The sequence below is a fragment of the Ranitomeya imitator genome, chromosome 2 (genome assembly GCF_032444005.1).
Source record: "Ranitomeya imitator isolate aRanImi1 chromosome 2, aRanImi1.pri, whole genome shotgun sequence".
Lineage (NCBI taxonomy): Eukaryota > Metazoa > Chordata > Amphibia > Anura > Dendrobatidae > Ranitomeya > Ranitomeya imitator.
Window position 1 is genome coordinate 29,387,969 of NC_091283.1, and position 25,861 is coordinate 29,413,829.

Consider the following 25,861-nt stretch of genomic DNA (forward strand, 5'->3'; position numbering starts at 1 on the left):
TTCTTAACACATTCCACTATGTAATGAATAAAGATTTGCAACTGAAATATTTCATTCAGTGATATCTAGGATGTGGGATTTTAGTGTTTCCTTTATTTTTTTTAGCAGTGTATATGAGTTTCACTTTTTGTATTGAAGAACTGAAATAAATTAACTTTTTGATGATAGTCTAATTTTGTGAAATGCACCTGTATTTATTGGACAATATTAATGATTTCTGCACCATATTATCGAGACAATGCAGGTTTCACATTTATTTTTCTTTTTTTATATAGGGTATACTTAATTTTTCCCTTTTATTAAGAATTTTCAGGTTTATCGCAAAAAGAAAAATAAATAAAAAATATTCATTGTTGATTCTAAGCAATTTTTCAGGAGATATATTAAAACTGACATTTCATACTCCAGTCGATAAAAAATTTTTTTTGCATTTTTTCCGAGTGATGTGCAAAGTGAATGACTGTGACTTTTTGTGTGAGTTGCAACTATTTGGAACTCACTTTCTTGCAAAAACTGTGGGCTATAAATATAATAAAAGTGGTCCATAGCGTTACCCTAGAATATAATTATTTCCACTTTTTATTACCTACCAAATATTTTGATATTACCTCTTTCAGATAGAAATTATATTTTATGTATTTTTAATTTATTTTTATTACTTACTCTTATTTTAATTGCCTGAACCTCATTCTTAGAAAAAAGATCCACGGGGACTCTAGTAAACTATATACATAATTGTCTAAGGGTCACTTCCGTCTGTCTGTCTGTCCTTCTGTCACGGTTATTCGTTCGCTGATTGGTCTCGGCAGCTGCCTGTCATGGCTGCCGCGACCAATCAGCGACGGCCACAGTCCGATTAGTCCCTCCCCTACTCCCCTGCACTCACTGCCCGGCGCCCGCTCCGTAATCCCCTCCACTTGCCGCTCAAACAGGGTTAATGGCAGCGGTAACGGCCCGTGGTGTAACGCACTCCGTTACCCCTGCTATTAACCCTGTGTGTCCCCAACTATTTACTATTGATGCTGCCTATGCGGCATCAATAGTAAAAATATGTCGTGTTAAAAATAATAATTAAAAAAAAAACCTGCTATACTCACCCTCCGTCGCCTTTCTCGCTCCTCTCCACGCTCCCGGCACCGCACCATTGCAAGCGGCAGCTTCCGCTCCCGTCCCAGGGCTGGTGTGGGACAAGGGCCTGCCGTGATGTCACGGTCGGTCATGTGACCGCGACGTCATCATAGGTCCTGCTCCACCACTACACCAGCCCTGGGACGGGACTGCAAGCTGCTGCTTCCAATGGAGCGGTGCCGGGAGCGTGGAGAGGAGCGAGAAAGGCGGCGGAGGGTGAGTATAGCAGGACTTCAACGGGCTATAGGTGAGTATATGTTTTTTTTTTTTTTTTAAACTTTCTATACTACGTGGCTCTGTGCTGGGCAATATACTACGTGACTGGGCAATATACTACGTGGCTGGGCAGTATACTACGTGACTGGGCAATATACTACGTGGCTGGGCAATATACTACGTGGCTGGGCAATATACTACGTGGACATGCATATTCTAGAATACCCGATGCGTTAGAATCGGGTCACCGTCTAGTTCTATATATAAACGTCCTCTGCTCGTTTATGTCCTTAATGGGATATTCCCATCTTCACATATGGGTATTGTCGGATAGAGCCCATAAAAAGAAACACTTTATTAATTCCCTGTTTATTAAAATTTGCAACCATTTTTGAGATATTAACACTTTTCTTTTCTTTACAGCTAGTTACCTAGGAGATCGACCACCACTGCTGTCTAGTTTGTAAGCACTGCACATTTGGCAACAGCGCACTCCAGCCACCCTGGTCAGCTTCATTGCAGCACATACAAGCTTCGTAGAAAAGAGCGTGTAAACACTGAACGTTTGGCAGCAGTGGTCGGACTCCTAGGCAACAAGCTGTAGACAAACATGTTAATATCTCAAGATAGGCAGCAAATTTTAATAAACAGTAAATTGCAAAAGTGCTTGTTTCTTCCATGCACTACTCGATAATGTCCTTCCATGAAAATGGGAATAATCCGTTCCGTTAAGTAGTTAATTATTTCAATAACTGCACAGTATAGTGAGGAGCTTGCACTTTAGATGTGGGTGGCTCCAATATCCCCTCCGACATGCACGCATGGGGGTCTCACCATTCTCCGGTAATACTCGTTGTCATATTCGGATACCGGTTTCCCGTCCAGGAGGATTTGTCCTTGTTGTGGTTGATAAAACTTCAGCAGCAGCTGCACCACGGTGGACTTACCAGCGTCACAAGCACCAACCAAAGCCGTCACCTGCCCCTCCCGTAGGTCAAAAGAGACATCCTAGAGGATTATAACAATATATCGGTCCATACAGGTGTGTCACTGTTAGAGAAATCACCATCTGAGTCTGAACATCATCCGGTGAGTCCGTACCTGTAGAGCCGGAGTGTCCTTCCGTTTCGGGTAGGAGAATGTGACATTCTTGAACTGGACGTGTCCTTTAAGATGAGCCGGCTTGAGGTTTCCTGGGGGTGGCAGCTGCGGAGTCCGGTCCATGTACTCAAACACTTTTTCGGACGATCCTACGGCTTTTTTAACATCTGGGTACAAGCGCTGCAGCACCTGGATGAAGAGGCGGAGGGAATTATTAAAGGAGAGGTCAGAGTGGCAGGGCAGCAATGTCACTTACAGATGCGGTATTCACCATCTTGATGGGCGGCTGCTACATTACATCTGAGTGTTCAGCCTGACAAATTAGTGTAGAGCCCTGAGGTGGGAGATGGCGGCAGGACAGCGTCACAGAGATATCTCTCGCCAAAAAGGCGGAGGGTGATATAGCTGGAAATTAATGGCCTTTATAACTGGAAGACGGCCACTCCGGCGCCACTCACTCCCACCATGGTGTGCACAATGGGGTCTGCACATATCTTCAGATTCTTTTTGAAGGTTTCTATGGTAGGCGCGAGTCTGATGTGTTGGGGTAAAGAGTTCCAGAGAATGGGGGAAGCACGGGAGAAGTCTTGGATGCGGTTGTGGGAAGAAGACATAAGAGGGGAGTAGAGAAGGAGATCTTGTGAAGATCGAAGGTTGTGAATCGCCCGTCAGATCAGTGGGGTACTCGGTACCAGGTCAGGGTGGCAGCGACCTGGTCCATGGCCCTGGGCGCCAAATGGATGGCCTTTAAAGGGGTTATAGAAATAATGAAAGTTCGTGACGCCACATGTGGTATTCGGTCAGGGATGACCGACGCTGCTTAAAGGGGTCCACTGGGGTGATGGTATGGCAGCAGGGATGGTATGGCTTCCCACAGGTGAAGCTGGGTCCCCAGAGCTCCCGGTGTAGTAGAGACAGGTGATAAGTGGTGTAGTAAGAAACAGAGGACACAGGGTTGCAGTCTCTTTACCTCTTTACTGTGTGATTCAGGCAGCCACAGTCCAGGGTACCGGATCACAGGTGCTGGTGGTGGTCCGGCCGGCTTGGAAGCATCTGAGGAATCCCCCTAACCAGGTGGAGTTGGAAGCCTTCCTCCTAGCACTGTGTTGTTGTCGTCCCTTGCTGCCTTAGGCCTCACACAAGGTCCTAACGTTCTCTCTGTCCTCCTTTAGGTAAGACACTAACCCATACGACAGGTAACTCAAGCTTTTTTACAGGATCTCTATCACGACCCGGGCTCTATGCGTTACTGTGTCCTCGGGTGTTATTGGTGCACAGGTGACTTGCTATCTAGCTGTCCGCTGGTTTCTGCTGTGGCGCATGAAGTTACCCCCACAACCTCAGTCTTCCGGCTACCGGTATCTACGCTCATCGTGGAGGAAGGTCACTAGCAGCTTCTCTCTCCAGCCCTTTACTTTGCCTTTGCTTCTTTTCCTCCTTTCAGTCTCTTTCAAGTTGCTCTGCTTTTTTTGCTCTTTCCAGGAGCTGCAGTACCTCATGTGTCTGCACGGCCCCTCCTTTCCTTCCTAACTCCTTGCTGTCCTCTCACCAACTGCCTAGCCACTGCCTAGCAACTGTCTCCGCCTCCCGACCAGAGAGAGCAGCTCCCCTGAAGTCGGGTGTAGAGCTCCCCCTTCTGGCCTGGAGTCAGAACAGTGTTGTATGTGCTGAATACCTGTTAAAGGGATGTTACAGTTGCGTGTAAGTAAGTACAGGGAGACCATGTGACAGATGCATGAGGAGACTGGTTGTGGATGGCTTTGTATGTCATAGTAAGGGTTTTTAATTGGAGTCTCTGGATGATAGGAAGCCAGTGAAGGGCTTGGCATAGGGGAGAGGCTGGGGAATAGCAGGAAGACAGGTAGATTAGTTGGGCAGCAGAGTGTAGGATGGATTGGAGTGGTGCCAGAGTGTTAGAGGGGAGGCCAGAGAGCAGGATGTTGCAGTAGTCGAGATAAGGGCGTGTACTAGTGTTTTTGTGGTTTAGTGGTCAAGGAATGTACGGATCCAGGAAATATTTTTGAGTTTGAGACGGCAGGAGGAGGCAAGGGCTTGGATATGTGGCTTGAAAGAGAGGGCAGAGTCAAGGATCACCCCGAGGCTCCGAGCGTGTGGGACTGGGGAAAGTGAGCACCCACTGACATTGATGGATAGGTCTGGTGGAGGGGTAGAGTGAGATGGAGGAAAGATGATGAATTTGGTTTTGTCCATGTTCAGTTTTAGAAAGTGAGCAGAAAAGAAGGCCGAGATAGCAGACAGACATTGTGGGATTTTGGTGAGTAAGGAGGTGAGGTCAGGTCCGGATAGGTAGATCTACGTGTCATCGGCGTAGAGATGATACTGCAAACCATGGGACTCTATGAACTGTCCCAGGCCGAAGGTGTAGATGGAGAAGAGTAGAGGTCCTAGAACTGAGCCTTGGGGAACACCGACAGATAAGGGGCGAGGTGAGGAGGTGGTGCGGGAGAGGGAGACACTGAATGTCCGGTCTGTTAGATATGACGAGATCCAGGATAGGGCCAAGTCTGTGATGCCAAGAGATGAGAGTGTCAGTCCAGCAGCCCCCCCGAGGAAGCCCACGCGAAACGCGCGTCGGGGCTGCTGGACTGACACTGGCACCAATTCTATTAGGTTTATATGATTAGTTACTAACATGGCCGCACTAGGAACATGCACTTCTACACTTTATCAGGCACTACGCACTTTCATGATCTAGCTCCCTACATAGGTATTTAGCATGACATGTTTTTAGTGTTCCTGGCTCTGCTCTATTTTGCCCGTTTTGTGATTTTCAGTGGTTTTTGTCCTCCATATACGAGCTCTGTCTGTACCCTGTTTATCAAGTCTGTATTCATTTTGTGTTTATTAATAAATTTGTTACTTTTTTAGTAAGTTATGGTCTCAGGATTATATTTTGGTTTTTGTAGGATATATTTAGTAGTGGAGTTTTTTCCCTGTTATTTAATGCGTGTCCATTATAAGGGTGTTTTCCCTGTGAGTCTCTGATTGATATGTATCAGTGGAACTTGTTCTTCACATTGAAGAGTTTATCTGCTGCCTATGATCGCTACCAGAGACTGTCTGCAAAGTACATCACATTACGTAGATCTGGGTATTTATTATAATGGAATATAGGCTGAACTGGATGGACAAATGTCTTTTTTCGGCCTTACTAACTATGTTACTATGTTACATTCCTGAGTAACTGTGACATGGAAGATGCCCCAGCAGAACTAGCTGAAAGGGAAACTCTTCTCCAAGAAAAGACCTCATTAGTACGAGATGCTCAGGATAAAGCAGAACTCCGCATCGCTCACCTCCAAGAGGTTAGGTCACATCGCACAACATCGACCAAAATCACATCTCTGTCTTCCAGATCATCTCACTCCAGGAAGTCAACATTGTCCGACAAGCTACTGGAGATCCATGCGGCTGCAGAGGAAGCTAGAGTAAAAAGCTCCTTTGCTAAGAGGGAGGCTGAAGTGGAAGTAGAAGCCCAAATGGAAGCTCAAAGAAACAAAATGGAAGCTCAAAAAAATGAGATGGAGGCTCAAAGAAACAAAATGGAAGCTCAAAGGAAATTAGAAATACTCCAACCAGAAAGGGAAGAAGCAACAGCCCTTGCTAAACTGAAGGTCCTTGAACAAGCATTGGGACAAGAAGATAATTCGGACTGTCTTATTCCAGGAGAAACGGAGGACTCAGCTGTTCACACTTCTGACTATGTGCTAAGACATTTAACATCTGCACCAGCACCACCTCCATTTTTTAACACGGATGCGCCCGCAAGTCAAGAAATGTCGCCACCTACTGCCGACAAGGTAACTTCCAGCACTAACTCACAATTTAGGCCACAGCCAGCAGAACCTATAGAGACTAAACCGCAGTTTAACCCATATGCCGCATCATTTCGTCCTGATTTCTGGCAGTCATATAAGCAAGAGAACTTAAATCCCGTACGGATACGATAAGTTCATCCTGCAACAATGACCGGGAGATTGGACATATCTGACTTCACCAGATACATGATTCGCTGGGAGATAATACACATTAGTCTCTCAAAGTTTGATGATCGTGCCGAGAATTATAGGGCCTGGAAATCGACCTTTCAAGCAGTGATCCAAGACCTTAATCTCACTGGCAAGGAACAACTGGATTTGCTTGTTAACCGGTTAGGCCCTGAATCAGCAGAGCGCATAAAGACAATAAGGGCAGTTGTCACGATGTTGTATGAAATATCATATAAGTTGAGTTTCTCTTGTTAGCCAGGCTGCGGGCTAAAAAGCCTCCCATTCCCTTTCACTCAGCCAAGAGCTTTCCTTTCCAAGGTATGGGGGAAGAGGAGTTTATTGCCTCTAGCTCTGAGAGCAAAGGTATTTACGACCGGCATCCCTGCAGTGGAAAGTGACCAGCTAGAACTGGATTATAAGTTCCCAGAAACCCTGAGGTCTTTGTTCTGTTTTTGTAAGATATTAGGCAAACTATTTAAGATAGGAACAGGAAAATACATATTCTTAATCTCCCTCGGTGGATCTATCCACCACGGTAAACCTGAGCTTCTAACTCCATCAGGTTAAACAGTAGGGATTTCTCTGTAATGACGCATCACACATATGACATATTTGATCTCGTTAGAATGCCAATGTTAATAAAAGATGAATGCTGGGTTTGTTATGACCATGACATGTTTTGTAGCGGAGTTATAGAAAGTAGACCAATTTAAGGTTGAATTACTCAGACTGTAGAGAGAGGAGGGTCTGGATAAGCCAGCCTTTCTGTGATGTCACTAGCTGCAGGTTTTAAGTTTCTGGCAGGCTCCCAGCAGTTAGTTCGAGTCTTTTTCCTGGAGAGCCCTGAGCAAGTCCAATGCACTGGGACGTATGGGACCTCCACTAGCCTGGTTGCCTGCAATGCTCTGAGAACATGTGAGTGTTATCTTTTCTCCTGCAATCCCTTTATGTTATAATTACCTCGTACATATTTGCAATTGCCTCATTTGTAACATCTTTGTAAAATATTTTGATAAAGCACTGCCTAAACTTTACGGAGTATAATATTTAATACTAGTTCTTTCTCCATGCTCTAAAACGTACTCTGTCTTCTGAAGGGAATTACGCTACTGTGTTGGGTTAGCTTCGGACCCGTTTAATCGGAGCTGGTGGCAGCAATACCGTGCAGGCTTTTGGGTGATGTTGTAGCGACTGCGGCGTTAATAATTATTGTTCCTGCCTGAGTGGGAGTAGTTTATCGCGTCGCTGCAGCGTGCCCAATAGCCAGTACATAGCAGGCAGCCTGTCTGGCGACTAATTACCCAGGGTGCAGTACCTAATTTGACCTGAGAGTAAGGGGGGCGCCAGAGAGCTGCAAGGGTTAAGTGGAACTGTAAGCAGGATATACATAAATCCCTGCAGTTCATGGTATATTGAAGAGCACTGGGATACCTAGAATAAGCCCCTGCTGCAAACTAAGAGGTCAATAGCCTTGTGTGTGTTTTTTCATCACATTGTGGAGTGGAGGGATAACTAAGATAAGCCCCCCTGCACATGTGATAGCCGTCTGTTGGCCTAAAGTCACCCCGACTCGTGACGTATGGGTGACGGTCACGGTGTGAATCGTGACAAATTGGTGGCAAGGCGGTGGGATATTAGAGCATTAGTGATTTGGTTTGAGCAATCATTCCCCTCACTAAAAACTTGCAGAAAGTTCTTGCGAGGACTCTGCGCAAATAAGTTTGGAGAACGAACTCAGTGTTTATTAGTCTTGAGACAATTGTGTGTACTGGTAATTATCCCCTCCCTTTCTCTTCGTTTTTCTATCCTATCTTTTATTTGGCAACCATGGCTGCGAAAGGAGAGGCCTGGTATGCCCAGCAGAAGAAGGACGCTCTTGCTGGGATATGCACGTACCATGGCCTGAACTCCCAGGGCAAGAGCAAGACTCAAATGGTCGCTGAACTGGTGCAATTTGAAGCAGACCAAGCCAGGCCACAGAGCCCAGAGGCCGCAGAAGCCAGCACAAGCGAACATGGTGCTGCAGCAGAGGTCCAACCCCTGAGTACGGGCCCTACTGGCAACCAGGGGGGCGCAGACCTCCTCCTGCGGCTGGCTCTCCATAAATGCTCCGCAGATGACCTAGAGAGACGTCTGCAGCTGATCCAGCAATACCAGGAGCGAGCCGAGCGAGAGGCCCGAGCCGAGCGGGAGGCTGAGAGAGCCGAGCGCCAAGCCCAGCGAGAACATGAACTGGAGATGCTCCGGCAGCGGGGGATGCCCTCCACCGCCCAGAGCCGTGAGCCCAGCAGCGCTCAGATACCTAAGCCCCGGCCCGATCACTTTCCTGTTATGGGGAAGGACGGGGACTTGGACACTTTTCTGCGGGCCTTTGAGAAAGCCTGCAGACAGTACCGGCTGCCTACGGATGAATGGGCCCGATACCTGACACCAGGGCTGAGAGGCAAAGCTCTGTAGGCGTTTGCTGCCCTCCCTCAAGAACAAGATGGAGACTATGAGGCCATCAAGCAGGCCCTGATAGCCAAGTACCAGCTTACACCCGAGGTGTACCGTAGAAAGTTCCGGACCCTCCAACGTGGTCCACACGACAGTTACAGTGATATGGTGCATGAACTGGGGACCCACTTTGACCAGTGGACCCAAGGACTGTCAGTGACCACCTTTGCACAGCTGCGAGACCTAATGATGAAAGACCAGTTCTTTCATCTTTGCCAAGCTGAGGTGCGACAGTTCGTGATGGACAGAGAACCCAAAGACGTGACGAAAGCAGCGCAGATTGCCGATGCCTATGAGGCCAACCGTAGATCGGAAGCGCAGAAGCCAGTCACCACCAGCTGGAGAGGGGGTAAGCCTGCATCCAACGCCAGTACCCCTGCCAGCCAACACAGCAGAGGTCCTGGCCCCGTGGCCAACAACACCAGACCTACCACCGAACCTCGCCAGTGTTACTACTGCAAGCGGCTGGGTCATATCAGTACCCACTGTCCAGACAAGCAGAAGAACCTCCCAGCCAAGGCCCCAGGGCCTAATGCAGTTCTTTTGGTGGGTGGTGTGGTTGGGAGGGTGTGTGACAACGTACAGCACGTCACGGTGGGAGGCCATGTTGCTACAGGCCTCAAGGACACCGGGGCGGAACGAACCCTCATCCGACCCGAACTGGCGGCCCCTGAGGAAATCATACCGGGGAAAACCCTAACTGTCACGGGGATTGGGGGCATCAGCTGTCCCTTACCGATGGCCCGGGTTTATATTGATTGGGGTGCCGGGAGCGGGGTGAAGGAAGTGGGGCTGTCTGATAATTTGCCCACTGATGTTTTGTTGGGGACTGATTTGGGGAGGATGGTTGCATACTACGTTTCTGACACCCCTCCCCAATCTGCTAATAAGGGTAACGTTAACCCTGATGATGATGATGATGATAATGATGGGAAATCGCATGTGTTACCTGACCATGCTTTATCTTGTAATGATGCATCTAATAACCATTTTTTCCCTAGGATTGATGGTGAAAATGTTGTACCTGTGCCAACTGAACCTGATAATGATTTTTCTGTGAAGGTTAATGTGTCCATAGGTACAGGCGTGCCCAGCCACGTCGCTCTGCGGAGTGAGACGGCTGAGGAACCCCTAACAGGGGCAAGTGTCGGTGCTACAGGAAATGGGGAGATGCATGGGAACCGTGAGGAAGGTGATGCCATGAAAGTGACCAGTGCCACAGAGGAAGGTAACTGGCCCATAAGTAGCACTGCCCCTGGAGTGTTGGGGGTGGATGGGGAGGTAGAGCCCATAGCAGCGCCGGCTGATGGGTCTGTAGAAATCCCCGGGGAGACAGCCTACGTAGCTGCTGTCACCCGCAGTCAGAGTGCCCGGAACGCAGATAACTGTCGGCCTTCCGGACCCTCCTCAGTCATCAGTGTGACTGAACCAGAGGTGGACCCAGAGCAGGTCCAAGAGGGTTCCCGTGGGGAAGGGACCCTGACATCGCTTCTGGCTTCCCCTAGCCAGGAGTTTCAGGCCGCTCTGCGCACAGATGCGAGCCTAGAGAGTTTGAGACAACTCGCCGAGACGCCCACCTCCGAGACTGATAAGGAGAGGGTGTTCTGGGAACGAGGAAGGTTATACCGGGAGACAATACCCGGAGAATCGCAAAAGGAGTGGTTGAGGGAAAGACAGCTGGTCGTCCCGCAGCAATTCCAGGGTGAGTTGTTACGGATTGCCCATGAGATCCCGCTAGCTGGACACTTGGGCATCAGCAAAACTAAGGCCCGGCTGTCTCAACACTTCTATTGGCCTAAGATGGGGACAGATGTGTCAAACTACTGCCGCTCCTGTATCACTTGTCAAAGAGTGGGGAAGGCGGGGCCTGCTCTTAAAGGGAAGGTACCGCGTTTGTAGGTCATTAATAAATCACTGTAATGTAGCATAACATGCTGCTATAAGCAAGTTTGAAATTCATGTGAAACAGATGTCATGTGTTATATGAGTTTAAAGAATGCACTGGGGGCTGACATCTTGGTTTTGTAGCAGTAGCAGGGCCCTATCAGTGTCAGATTACGGCACCCCATGGACATAGGAGATAATAGACCGGCGCTGACCCTATCTCTAACATTGTAGCAGCACTAGCAGTGAGCTGGGCACGCCTCTGTGGGCTGCACAACTCACTGCTGTAGGTGTGACTAGCTGCCATTTTATTATAGCCCTGTGCTCTCTATCACAGGACAGAAGAAGCCCTCACTGCTCCTCTGCATTCCAAGCAGGCTCACATCCTCTGCTCTCACAAGCTGCCCTGTGTGCTTCTCCTGCTGTGTCTCTGCCTCCCCCTCACACACTGCCCTGTGTGCTTCTCCTGCTGTGTCTCTGCCTCCCCCTCACACACAGTCCCTGTGATCTCCAGTAAGCTGCACTCACAGCCTGCAGAGAGGGAGGTGACACCTGGAGAGAGAGAGCAGGGCAGCTGACAGGACAGGGATTAAGGTGGGGGAAGGGGGATGGCAAGAATGTTATTCACAAAAAATGCTGCTGAGCCCACTGTGTTCTGCTCCTCTGTAAACAAGCTGTGCCTCTGATGCAGTAACTGCTGGTGATAGCAGGTCACAGGGCAGTCACACACAAAATGGTGCTGCCCTGTGATTCTGCTCTTCATTCTTTGTTAGCAGCAAAATTGGGGCAGTAACTGGCGACATCACCATTTCCCTCCCCTTTTGGGTGGTCTAATATCCCTGGGGCAAAGCTGCTAAATCTTACTATAGCTGCTTGAGGTCTAAAACGGAAAATGCTCCCCCTAGTGGTAAATATGTATATTTGTAGAAAAATATATAATATTTTTCATATAGAAATGTTTGCAAACAGTGCAAACATTGCATTAATACATGTGAATTACTATTTTAAGCTTAATTTCACAAAAAAACAAAATACAAGAAAACTGGTGGCACCTTCCCTTTAAGGCTCCCCTGATCCCTTTACCAGTGATAGAGGAGCCTTTCCAGAGAATTGCGGTGGACATTGTGGGCCCGCTCGCCGTCTCCAGCAGCTCTGGAAAGCAATACATCCTTACTATGGTAGACTACGCTACCCGGTACCCAGAGGCAGTAGCTCTATCGTCAACTAGGGCAGATAAGGTCGCGGATGCCCTGTTGCCCATCTTTTCACGTGTAGGATTTCCCAGGGAAATGCTTACTGATCAAGGGACCCAATTTATGTCTTGCCTAATGGAGGCTCTCTGTAAGAGAAAGCAGGTAAAGCACCTGGTATCGAGTGCGCATCACCCACAGACCAATGGCTTCTGTGAACGCTTCAATGGTACCCTCAAACAGATGCTACGCATGCTGGTTGAGACCCAAGGGCGCGACTGGGAGCGGTACCTCCCACACCTGCTATTCGCTTATCGAGAAGTTCCGCAGGCCTCGACGGGGTTCTCCCCCTTTGAGCTCCTGTACGGCAGGCGAGTCCGGGGACCCCTTGGGTTGGTAAGAGAATCCGGGGAAGAGGAGCCGAACCCTGCTGAAGTGTCCATAATGGAGTATGTCATGCGCTTCCTTGACAAGATGCAGACCTTGACGCAGTTGGTGCATGACCAACATGACGCAGGCTCAGGCTGACCAGAAGCACTGGTACGACCAGAATGCCCGGGAGCGGACCTACCACGTGGGTCAAAAGGTGTGGGTGCTGGTCCTCGTACCAAAGGATAAGCTTTAGGCAGCCTGGGAGGGCCCGTACGTCGTCCACCAACAGCTCAACCCGGTCACCTACGTGGTCACGCTTGACCACGCTCGGGGTAGGCGAAAGGCCTTTCACGTCAACATGATGAAGGCTCATCACGAACGTGAACCTTTCGTCCTACCGGTCTGCAGCTTGCCCGAAGACGGGGAGGAAGACACCCTCCTGGACATGCTGGCCCAAGCCAAGGCCAGTGGGTCCATCGAGGACGTAGAGGTAAGCGCCTCGTTAACTGAACCCCAGCGGTTGCAGTTGCAAACCACACTGGAACCCTTCCGGGTCGTGTTCTCCAACCGACCTGGGAGGACTGAGTTAGCAGTCCACGAGGTGGACACCGGGAATCACGCCCCACTACGGCGAACACCCTATCGAATCTCTGACCAGGTGCAGCAGATTATGCGCCAAGAGATCGATAAGATGTTACAGCTGGGGGTGATTCGATGGTCAAAGAGCGCGTGGACCTCACCTGTAGTTCTCGTGCCAAAGAAAGACCGGACCACCCGGTTCTGCGTGGACTACAGGGGGCTCAACGCCATCACAGCCTCTGACACGCACCCAATGCCGCGCATCGAGGAGCTGCTGGATAGGTTAGCTGGCTCAAATTACCTAACAATAATGGATCTGAGTAGAGGATACTGGCAGATTCCCCTGAGCCCCGAGGCGCAGGAGACGTCCGCCTTTATCACGCCCTTCGGACTGTACGAGTCCACTTTCCAGCGGATGGTCAACCTCCTGCTTCAGGGACTGCAGAAGTACGCCGTGGCGTACTTGGATGACATTGCCATCTTCAGTCCCTCCTGGGAGGAACACCTGCAGCATCTCGGGGAGGTGCTCAGGCGAATTCACATAGCAGGACTGACTATCAAGCCGGGAAAGTGCCAGATGAGCATGAGGGAGGTCCACTACCTGGGCCACCGGGTAGGCGGAGGCACCCTAAAGCCAGAGCCTGACAAAGTGGGAGTGATCGTGAACTGGCCCACTCCCGTGACCAAGAAACAGGTGATGTTCTTTCTGGGCACTGCAGGGTACTATAGGCGCTTCGTACAGCACTATAGTAGCCTGGCAAAACCCTTGACGGACCTCACTAGGAAGAAGCTACCCCACATTGTCAACTGGACAGGTGTTGAAAACCGCACTGTGCAACGCCCCTGTGTTGAAAGCAGTCGACAGCAGTCGACCGTTCTTGGTACAGACTGACGCCGGCGAGTTTGGTCTCAGTGCTGTGCTCAGCCAGGTTGACTCGGAGGACCAAGAGCACACCGTGTTATACCTAAGCCGGAAACGTTTGACGAGGGAAGTGGCCTACTCCACCATCGAGAAGGAGTGCCTGGCCATAGTCTGGGCCCTGCAGCACTTGCAGCCCTACTTGTACGTTCGCCCCTTCACTGTGATGACCGACCACGACCCTCTGCGCTGGCTAAACGCCATATGTGGAACCAACGGCAGGTTGCTACGCTGGAGCCTTGCCCTTCAGCAATTTGACTTCACCATTGAACACAAAACGGGCAGGGAGCATGGGAATGCAGATGAACTGTCCCGCTAGGGTGAACCTACTGAGGTGCGCATGGAGGCATACCGAGGGGTTCTGCCTCCGTAGCGCACACCAAAAGGGGGAGGTGTCACGATGTTGTATGAAATATCATATAAGTTGAGTTTCTCTTGTTAGCCAGGCTGTGGGCTAAAAAGCCCCCCATTCCCTTTCACTCAGCCAAGAGCTTTCCTTTCCAAGGTATGGGGGAAGAGGAGTTTATTGCCTCTAGCTCTGAGAGCAAAGGTATTTACGACCGGCATCCCTGCAGTGGAAAGTGACCAGCTAGAACTGGATTATAAGTCCCCAGAAACCCTGAGGTCTTTGTTCTGTTTTTGTAAGATATTAGGCAAACCATTTAAGATAGGAACAGGAAAATACATATTCTTAATCTCCCTCGGTGGATCTATCCACCACGGTAAACCTGAGCTTCTAACTCCATCAGGTTAAACAGTAGGGATTTCTCTGTAATGACGCATCACACATATGACATATTTGATCTCGTTAGAATGCCAATGTTAATACAAGATGAATGCTGGGTTTGTTATGACCATGACATGTTTTGTAGCGGAGTTATAGAAAGTAGACCAATTTAAGGTTGAAGTACTCAGACTGTAGAGAGAGGAGGGTCTGGACAAGCCAGCCTTTCTGTGATGTCACTAGCTGCAAGTTTTAAGTTTCTGGCAGGCTCCCAGCAGTTAGTTCGAGTCTTTTTCCTGGAGAGCCCTGAGCAAGTCCAATGCACTGGGACGTATGGGACCTCCACTAGCCTGGTTGCCTGCAATGCTCTGAGAACATGTGAGTGTTATCTTTTCTCCTGTAATCCCTTTATGTTATAATTACCTTGTAAATATTTGCAATTGTCTCATTTGTAACATCTTTGTAAAATATTTTGATAAAGCACTGCCTAAACTTTACGGAGTATAATATTTAATACTAGTTCTTTCTCCATGCTCTAAAACGTACCCTGTCTTCTGAAGGGAATTACGCTACTGTGTTGGGTTAGCTTCGGACCCGTTTAATCGGAGCTGGTAGCAGCAATACCGTGCAGGCTTTTGGGTGATGTTGTAGCGACTGTGGCGTTAATAATTATTGTTCCTGCCTGAGTGGGAGTAGTTTATCGCGTCGCTGCAGCGTGCCCAATAGCCAGTACATAGCAGGCAGCCTGTCTGGTGACTAATTACCCAGGGTGCAGTACCTAATCTGACCTGAGAGTAAGGGGGGCGCCAGAGAGCTGCAAGGGTTAAGTGGAACTGTAAGCGGGATATACATAAATTCCTGCAGTTCGTGGTATATTGAAGAGCAGTGGGATACCTAGAATAAGCCCCTGCTGTAAACTAAGAGGTCAATAGCCTTGTGTGTGTTTTTTCATCACATTGTGGAGTGGAGGGATAATAATAATAATAATAATAATAATAATCTTTATTTTTATATAGCGCTAACATATTACGCAGCGCTTTACAGTTTTGCACACATTATCATCGCTGTCCCCGATGGGGCTCACAATCTAAATTCCCTATCAGTATGTCTTTGGGGATAACTAAGATAAGCCCCCCTGCACATGTGATAGCCGTCTCTTGGCCTAAAGTCACCCCGACCCGGAGCGTAGGGGTGACGGTCACGGTGTGAATCGTGACAGCAGTTCATGTGGACTATTCAGATGCAGGTCTTATTGCAGCCTGGGAGAGACTGAAACAAGCCTACGGCAACTCAGAAGCCATAGAACATGCCTTATTTAAAAGACTGCAAACCTTCCCAAAGATACTGTAACTAACAAGGACAATAGAAAACCTCAAGATCTGAGCGACCTGCTAAAGGAAATAGAATTGGCGAAATTAGACCCACGTCTCTCAGGACTGAGCTACCTAGATACTGCTCATGGCGTTAATTCAATAGTGTCCAAGTTGCCACACGGCATGCAGGACAAATGGGCAGACCACGGCTCACGGTATAAAAGTCAGCATGATGTGTCCTTTCCCACCTTTTCACATTTTTCCAGGTTCATCAGTGACCAAGCTCGGAAGAAGAATTATCCCAGCTTTGACTTCAATGAGCCTACTCCACCAGCATCATCATCATTTACAAGGTATGATAACATTGCCAAACGTAGAGATTCAAGGAACACAGTATCCGTGAGAAAGACTGACGTTCCACTTACTACACCTGCCTTCACTAAAACAAATAATGTTGCTCCTAAAGTCATGGATAGTAACCGTATGTGCCCTATCCACAAAAGGCCTCACCCATTTAAAGAATGCCGTCGATTCAGAGCAAGGACTTTGCAGGAGCGTAAAGATACCCTCAAGGAGCTTGGGATATGTTATAAGTGTTGCGTCTCCTCAGACCACCTCGCTAAGGACTGTAAGGCCGCTATTAAGTGCACTGAATGCAGCAGTGATAAACACGTCACAGCCATGCATCCCATGCCAGCTCCACACAACTCACAACCTTCTGCAGCCAATCCTGCTGTCAGGACTCTGAACATTTGGATTACCTTTTGTGCATTACTGCCCGTTTACAAGATTGCATTTTTGGTCTCATGTGCACTGTGTCTTCCTGCTATAAAACTCCACCCCAGCCTTCAGTCTGTGCTAGAGTATTCTGCCTTGCCTCCAGATTCTTACCCTGGCGACTCCCTGGCTTTGCACCTGCACCTGCTCCTGTGAACCTGTGTGGAGATCCTGCTACTCAGCTCTGAGTTTCTGCTGCATACATCGGTTTCCAGTAATCCTCCTCCATCTGGCTGCTTGTGTTTGTTTGCATTTGCTGGACATGTAAGCTGTTTCTGCTCTGCTTGAACTGCCTTATAAGCATATCTATCTGTGTTTGGACTAACAAGGACTTGCTCGTGTCAAGTTTCCTCAAGTAAAACTGTGCTTCATAGACTTTCTGTTTGATTGCGTTTTCCTCTGAAGTTTCCCTATAGACTGTTAAGCTGCATTTTATATTTACACCAAGTGTTGTGGACTTGAGCTTTGCTCTGCACCTGTTTGAATCACCGTGTGATAATATAGACTTTACCACTTATAAAACTGTGTCCTGTAGTTTCCTTATTCCACGCAAAGAGTCTCCCGAGTTATCCCCTCAAGCATGGCGGGGAGCCACAAGTTCCTGACCCAACTGCAACTGCTGTTTCCTCCTCATGTATTGAGGTATGTGGAGAAGGGACTGTTACTAAATGCTGTGCCAAGGTATGTCTGGTTAAGGTCTATCCAGAAAGACAACCCGACAAGGCCTCCAAAATGTATGCCATAATAGATGAGCAAAGTAACCGATCTCTAGCAAGGCCCAAATTCTTTGAGATCTTCAACATAAAGGGACAAACGACTCCATACACCCACAACACCTGCTCTGGTTGTATTGAGACTTCTGGCAGGAGAGCCTCTGGGTACATAGTCTCTTCAATCAAGGGAAACGTGCATATACCCTTGCCAACCCTAATTGAATGTGACCAGATACCTGATAACAGGGAGGAGATTCCCACTCCGGAAGCCGCGCGTCATCGCCAATTGAGGCACCTGACTAAAGAAATTCCTCCTCTGGACACGAATGCTGATATTCTAATCCTACTCGGGAGGGACATTCTGAAGGTCCACAAGGTGCGCCAACAATGCAACGGTCCAGATGATGCTCCATACACCTAAAGACTCGACCTAGGCTGGGTAATCGTGGGCGATGTATGTCTGGATAGGAGTCACAAGGCATCCAAAGTCAACGCCTGTAAAACGTATGTGCTCCAAAATGGTCGCGCAACTCACTTTAAGCCATGATCTCATCACTACGAAGTGAAAGAAAGGTTCTCTGATTGCATCCAGGAGCCTGACATCATTCCCACTCCCTACGGTGATGACTTAGGAAGAACAGTGTTTCACACAACAAAAGATGATAGCAAAGTCACCTTATCCATAGAAGACAAGGAGTTTCTTAAAATGATGGACAGTGGATTCTTCAAAAATGAATCTGGCCGCTGGGTTGCTCCCTTACCCTTCAAGGACCAGGCGTCCTAACAACATATAACAGGCCTTATCTAGATTCATCTCACTGCAGAGAACATTAAGGAACAAGCCTGAAATGAAGGAACATTTCATAGCCTTTATGAACAAGATATTTCGCAATGACCACACAGAGCCAGCTCCACCATTGCGAGCTGATGAAGAATGCTGGTATCTACCTTCCTTTGGAGTATATCATCCAAGAAAGCCGAAACAAATCAGAGTGGTGTTCGATTCAAGCGCCAAACATGACAGTGTATCTCTGAATGACGTCCTCCTCACTGGTCCGAACCTTACTAATAACCTGGTGGGAGTGCTCATGAGATTCAGAAAGGAATCGGTCACCATTACCGCCGACATCGAACAAATGTTCCATTGTTTCATCGTGCAACAAGATCACAGAAATTATCTCCGTTTTCTATGGCACCGAGACAACGACACCAACAAGGAAATGGTCGAATACCGCATGAAGGTGCAAATGTTCAAAAACAGTCCTCCTGCAGTCTTCTGCACTCTGCAAATGACTTTCGACTAACCTCTGCACTAATCCGTACCTCCTACTCCCGACTACAAGACTTCTCCCGTGCTGCGCCAATCCTCTGGAATGCTCTACCCCAAGAAATTAGGACCATCCACAATTTGCATAGTTTTAGGCGCTCCCTCAAAACACATTTGTTCAGAGCGGCCTATCATGTTCCCTAATCAGTTATTTTGTTTGTGTGTAGCCCATTCACGACTTCCATCTATCCCCCACTCCATGAAGATGGCTGGACCATCATTGTAAATACACACCTGTACTTTGTATCTCCCACCTCATTGTAGATTGTAAGTGGATCGCCCCCAGTAGGGCAGTGGGGTACTCGGTACCGGGCCCTTCGGTTCTTGAAAGGGGATGTCACGGTGGCCTGACTCGGTCCGTTGCCCTTTGAGGGGCGTCCAATAAAAGGATGAATTTTTATAGAATAATGTTCGTGACGCCACCTGTGGTATTCGGTCAGGGTGACTGACGCTGCTTAGGGGTCCGCTGAGGTGATGTTATGGCAGCTAGATGGTATACCTTCCCACAGGTGAAGTGTAGCCCCAGGGCTTCCTAGAGTGTATATGGTGGAAGGCGCAATGAATAACAAGGACACAAGGTTGCAGTCTCTTTACCTTTACTGGAGGCTTCAGTGTCCACAGTCCAGAGCACCAGATCACAGGGCAGGCAGAGTCCGGACGGTCGGAAGGCAAATCCAGAGTCCCCCTTATCCAGGTGGAAATCAGTAGCCTTCCTCTAGCGCCTGGGTGTTGTAGTCCCTCCCTGCTGTGCGTCTCGGTAAGGTCCTCACAACTGTTGTGGATGTTATGTCGTTCTCTCTGTCCCCCTGATGGATAGGATAGGACAAACCCGTATGACTGGTGGCCTGGGGCTTTTTACAGGGACTCTATCACGCCCCAGCCCCCACAAGTTGCCACCGTGCCTCCTGGGTGTAGGGTCGGACAGCCAACGTAGAATTAACTGTCCTGCCAGTCTCTGAAGTAAAGCATAGAGATCCTTCCTCCCTTGGTGTTCTGGCTACCAGCTTCTGCGCCTCAGAGGGAGGCAGCCTATTGCAGGGCAGAACTCCCTCTGGATTCCTCTCCTTGTGCTATGACTTCGTTTCTCACTCTCAGCAACGCAATTCCCTTCGTGCCCTTTCTTAGGATGCTGCCGCACGTGGGGCAGGCGCAGCTCTGTGAACGCTCGTCCTCTGCAGATCTCAGTCTGCATCTGGCTCCCTCTCCCTCCAGCCAGCTTCTGACTAACTTCCTGTCCAGACTACCAGTTTTAAATAATTGTGAGGAGTGCCCCAATAGAAAGAAGCATGGCTCCCCCTGGCGGCCTGGAGTGTGAAGTGTGTTGTGTGGTTTGTGATACCTGGTAAGGTGATCTCCTTTATTGCCATCAGACGTAACATCACTCCCCCTGGTGGAAGAATTACATTACTGCAATGACCAGGACTCTGGGGCACTGCATAAGCTCTCATGAGCAGGGTCGTCTTGTGTTGCTTTAATTATTGTATTGTTAACATTGTTACTTATGACTGTTGTGATTGAAGCTGTTAAACTGTAAAGCGCTGCGGAATATGTTGGCGCTATATAAATAAAGATTATTATTATTATCCTGCAGGCGCTACATACGGCCTACGTAGGGCCGCCTCCGATGGTGCAGCAGAGTTCGGGAAGGATGCCCAACAGTTCGTTGAAAAGGACTTCTATGTGGACGACGGTCGTAAATCCCTGCCCACAGCCGAAGAAGCCATAGATCTGCTCAAACGGACACAAGGTATGCTTTCTAAAGCTCATTTAAGATTGAATTAAATTGCCTCCAATAGTGCTGTTGTTATGAAGGCCTTTCACCCTAATGATCATGCCGCAGAATTTAGGGACTTGAATCTAGGCCCAGACAATCCACCAGTACAGAGAAGCCTAGGCCTGAGGTGGAATTTGCTAAAGAACTCCTTCAGCTTTCAGGTTAGTGGTGCAGAAAAACCATTTACTAAGCGTGGGGTTCTGTCAGTGGTGAACAGTCTATATGATCCACTTGGGTTTGTCGAACCCCAGACTATACAAGGCAAGCTCCTGCTGAGACAACTCTCAGAGTGCATTAAGGACTGGGATATACCAATCCCTGCAGGCAAACAACTAAGGTGTAAGGATTTGGACTGTACATCTGTTCCTGTCTGCTGTTGCCCTCAGTTCGGTTACTTTTGCCCTTACCTAAGATGGAGTCACTGGCCTCACGGGGGCCATCTTGCTTCCTGTCAGACTTTCCCTGTTCCTGTCTGTGGTGTATATAAGGGAGCTCTGTATATTACTCATTGCTTGAATATCTTGTTCCTGGACTTGTGATCAAGCTGGAAGAACTGCTATCTTGCTGGTTTCTTTGTTACCTTGGGATACCCCGTCTGTCTCCGGATCTACATCTCTTCATCGTAAGATTTGTTTCCCTGGATCTGCTCTGCACTTGTCTCTGCTGCTGGACTGCTCCCTGCTAGGAGGCCTGGTCTCCAGGTCTCTGGACCTGACATACTTGGACTTCCACGGTCTGTACATGTGCTTACTGCTTATCCAGCTCTGTCTGCTACTAACCTGCTGTCTCATAGCTGTTTACCTGCATACTATCATAAATATTCTTGAACTCTTAACCTGTTGTCTCTCGGCCTCTTTTCTGACCCATGATACTGATCTCCACTGCACTTAGCATTAAGTTTATAACATAAGGTGGAAGTCGTGGAGAGAATCTCTTTGCGCGTTGGATAAGGTCCACATACCACATTGTTACACTCCGGCATCCCTAGCTACGAGTCAAAGGAAGGAGATTCATGTATTCGCTCATGCCTCCACTGAAGCTATTGCCGCTGTCGCTTACTTGAAGGTTGTAGACTCTAACAATGAAGCCCATGTTGGATTTCTGTTTGGAAAGGCTAAACTGGCTCCTATACCCGAGCACACCATACCCAGACTCGAGCTCTGTGGGGCTGTACTAGCCATAGAGATTGCAGACTTCATACAGAGCGAACTAGCTATTCGCATGGATGACACAAAATTCTACACAGACAGTAAGGTAGATCTGGGCTACATATATAACCAGACGAAACGCGTCTATGTCAGTAACCGCATGGAAAGGATCCGGAAATCCTCTAAACCCCCGCAATGGCAGCATGTCCCATCCCATCTTACCCTGCGGACCTTGCTACTAGACCAGTGTCTATTGGTGCCTTCGCAAGCTCTTCTTGGTTAACAGGACCAGAGTTCCTTCACGACCAATGCAAAGAGACTGCCGTTGAAGACAGCTTTAACCTTCAGGATCCAGATGTCGACCCAGAGATCCGTCCTGATGTCAGTACCTTCAGCACCAAATTCAACGAGAAGGTTGGCTTGGACTGTCGGCGTTTTGATCGCTTCTCAAGATGGACGAGGCTGGTTCGTGCCATTGCATGGTTAGTTCACATAGTACAATGCTATTGCAATAAGGACAGTAACACTGATTTTCATGGTTGGCATATCTGCCATAAGCCTCTCTCTGCAGAAGACATTGCTCTGAGTGAGCTCTTTGTGATACGCAAAGTGCAGCAGAAAGTTTTTCACAAGGAAATGGAATGTATACGTAAAAAACAAGACGTTCCTAAAAACAGCCCCATTGTCAATTTAAACCCAGTAATAGACGAGAGGTGTTTATTGAGAGTTGGTGGTCATTTAAACAAAGCTAAATTGGATGAGGCAGAAAAGAATCCTCTAATTATTCCTGGTCATCACCATATCAGCACTCTACTAATACGACATTACCAAAAAAAATCAAACATCAAGGCAGACACTTCACTGAAGGAGCCTTAAGAGCTGCAGGCCTCTGGATTGTGGGAGCAAAGAGACCTGTTTCCCATTTAATTCATCATTGTGTTCAGTGTCGTAAGACAAGAGGAAAACTGCAACAACAACAGATGTCTGATTTGCCTGCTGATAGGACAAGCACAGAGCCTCCATTTACCTATGTTGGCTTGGACGTTTTTGGCCCATGGGCAGTCGCTGCATGTCAGACCAGAGGTTGACTTGTGGAAAGTAAACGTTGTGCAGTGTTGTTCACGTGCATGAGTGTACGAGCAATACACATAGAAGTGATAGAGTCCATGGATTCCTCCAGTTTCATCAATGCCCTAAGACGATTCTTCTCCATCAGAGGACCAGTAAAACTATTAAGATCTGATTGTGGAACAAACTTTGCAGGTGCCTGTCGAGAACTACAACTGAATGCAACACCAGTCCAGAACTTCTTGACAACCAATGGCTGTTCCTGGGTCTTCAATCCTCCTCATGCTTCCCATATGGGTGGATCATGGGAAAGAATGATAGGCATTACTCGTCGAATACTGGAATCTTTGCTGATGGACTCAAATCTTTCAAGACTCACTCACGAGACCTTGACCACTTTCTTAGCAGAAGTCTCTGCTATAGTAAACTCAAGACCTCTTGTACCCATATCTACGGATCCAGAATCTCCTACAATTCTCACTCCGGCAACTCTCCTCACCCAGAAACTTGGAACTGTTCCTAACCCGCCTGCAGACTCTGTGTCCGGTAACAAATATCAGAAACGGTGGAAACATGTGCAACATCTGGCTAATTGTTTCTGGAACAGATGGAAGAGGGAGTACCTGACACTTCTCCAAAAACGAAGAAAATGGCAACAAGTAAAGCCAAATTTACAAGTAGGAGATATTATCCTCATGAAAGACCAGAAGGAGGAAAGAAACACATGGCCTATGGGACTTATATCTAAAACCTTGTAATGTAATGATGGCCACTCGTTTTTCTTTACTTAGCTGCTTTTTTCTTGCCATAATACAAATTCTAAGGCTGTGTGTCCACGTGCAGGAAACGCTGCGTGTTTGACGCTGCATAGAGACACAGCGTCAAACATGCAGCGTCCAGATGTTACAGCATAGTGGAGGGGATTTAATGAAATCCCGTCTCCACTATGCGTGGTAACACGCACGCGGCGGCCCTGCGACTCCGGACATGCGGCGCGTCTTTTAAGATCGCAGCATGTCCGTATATCTTGCGGCGACGCTGTGCCGCCGCAAGATATAGCACAGGGCCCTATGCGTGGGGTGCGATGATCCCGGATGTGTGCTATGAACACATCCGACATCATCTCGTCCCAGAAGGGGGCGGGGCTTAGCGCAGAACGAGATTGCCGCTCCGACTAAACCGCGGGCCATCCTGATCGTGGACACGCAGCCTAACAGTCTATTCAGTAGGACTATCAGCCGTGTATCCACCAGACTTCTGCTCAACACAACTGATAGTCCCAACACCATTTATAAGGCAAGAAATATTTTCAGTTGTTTCACACTTTTTTGTTAAGTATATAATTCCACATGTGTTAATTCATAGTTCTGATGCCTTCAGTGTGAATGTACAATTTTCATAGTCATGAAAATACAGAAAAATCTTTAAATGAGAAGGTGTGTCCAAACTTTTGGTCTGTACTGTATATCGGTGGCAGAATAGATGGGTGTGAGGTTATCATGGTTGGGAAAACGTGTAGAGGATTGTGGTAGGGGGTTAAATATCTGTAGATGTGACGCTATCGCTGCCGCTGACCACCTGATGCCATATATCAGGTCAACACACGGTACCTCATGGTGCCCACATCTCAAGCTCCCCTTCTTCTGAGTCGTGACTGCCAACTGCACCCCCTATACCATACACAATAAATGCAGCAGCGACCTGACCTCTAGGGATGAGACCCCTATGTATCAGCACATAGAGCTGTCTGCCATGCCCAATACAGAGGTCACCTTGTGTTCATGCAGAACATGAAGCCGCTCACCCCCACAGCCTCCGTGAACTGCAGCTCGTACAGGACAAACGACACCAGCTCCCCTCCGCTGACCTCGCCGTACGTCACTAACCGGCCACCAAAGTACAGGATGGCCACCTTCAGCACGAGCCCGGACAGCTGTGGAGAAAAACACTGAACGTTAGTGTCCTAATCTGTGCCACCCCCATAATTCACTGCTGGGGCGGTGTAGGATGTGTGGTTCTCTTTATTAAAGGCTTCTTTCTAGGGCCCCTTTAAAGAGAGTCAGATTCTGAGAACGTGCCTCTAAAGTCACCTATTGAAATGAATGGACGCTCATGAATTCATTGTCTATGGGACTGCTGGCGAGTCACAGCTGCGGAAATTGACTGGCTGAGGTGGCATTTTCTGCTATTCCTGCAAGTCGAGATGGGGCTAGAAAGTAGTTGGAGCGGATCTATGGAGGGGAATGGTGGTAAGGTTTTTTTTAAAACTAGTGTCAGTCCTTGTTATAAATTATGGTTCCTCGCAAGACGACCCCGGAGAACACCCAGTACTCACGCTGTTGGCCACTAAGTTGCAGCCGTAGGCCACGGCCTCCACCTTGTTGAGCGCGTAGATGTCCTGCAGCTTGGCCTCGTAGCGCTGACATTCTCCATCTTCGTTAGCGAAACTCCGCACTGTCTTCATGTTGGAGAAGATCTCCAGCGCCACCTGATTGGCTGCCGAAAGGGATTTCTGGATCTTAATAGCTAAGCTCTGTGGAAAAAAAGGAACGTTATCTGGTTGGTCTCCTCGTGGACTCACACGTACACTGCTTTTGTATGTCAGGGTGTATCCAGACATGGCCGCTGTGGTGCTGTCCTTGGTGCTCAAATAAATTTTTATTAAGAATAACATTGTAATTGACATATTACATTCCCTTTTTCTTTTCTTGTTTCCAATACAAAATTTTCCCCCTTTAAACAACCCCCTCAGTCCCAACTTCCCCCTCCCCCTCCCAACAAGACAGCTCATCATACATAACACCTCTATCGTTAAAGCTATAGAGTGATTATTCCCTCAGTTAAGACTGTAAACCACATGTCACATTTTCATCAATTTGGAACTTCAATTCACTCAATGCCTATGATACCCCTATCCCATGGCAATCCATGGAGACCACAATTTATTGAACGTTTCAGTGTTCCCTTTTTTCTTATAGAACCCCATTTCCAGTACCAGGCCCTGCTTCACATACTGAAAGAATTCTCTTCTTGAAGGCAGCTCTTCCTTGATCCAATTTCGCGCTATCACCTTCCGGGCCATGTACAGCAATCTGGCAATAGCTATCTTCAGGTTGTTATCC

At 48.1% G+C, this 25,861-nt stretch overlaps 1 protein-coding gene across 1 annotated transcript in view; it reads right to left on the reverse strand.

Moving 5' to 3' along the window:
* LOC138661544 (antigen peptide transporter 1-like) overlaps positions 1-25,861 on the reverse strand; it is a 43,419-nt gene that overhangs the window by 5,411 nt on the left and 12,147 nt on the right. Inside the window, exons 6-9 of the mRNA XM_069746342.1 lie at positions 25,075-25,272; positions 24,544-24,672; positions 2,446-2,634; positions 2,179-2,352 (exon numbers count right to left, since the gene is read on the reverse strand). Coding sequence (XP_069602443.1) covers positions 2,179-2,352; positions 2,446-2,634; positions 24,544-24,672; positions 25,075-25,272 — 690 coding nt within the window. The remainder of the gene's footprint in view (positions 1-2,178; positions 2,353-2,445; positions 2,635-24,543; positions 24,673-25,074; positions 25,273-25,861) is intronic.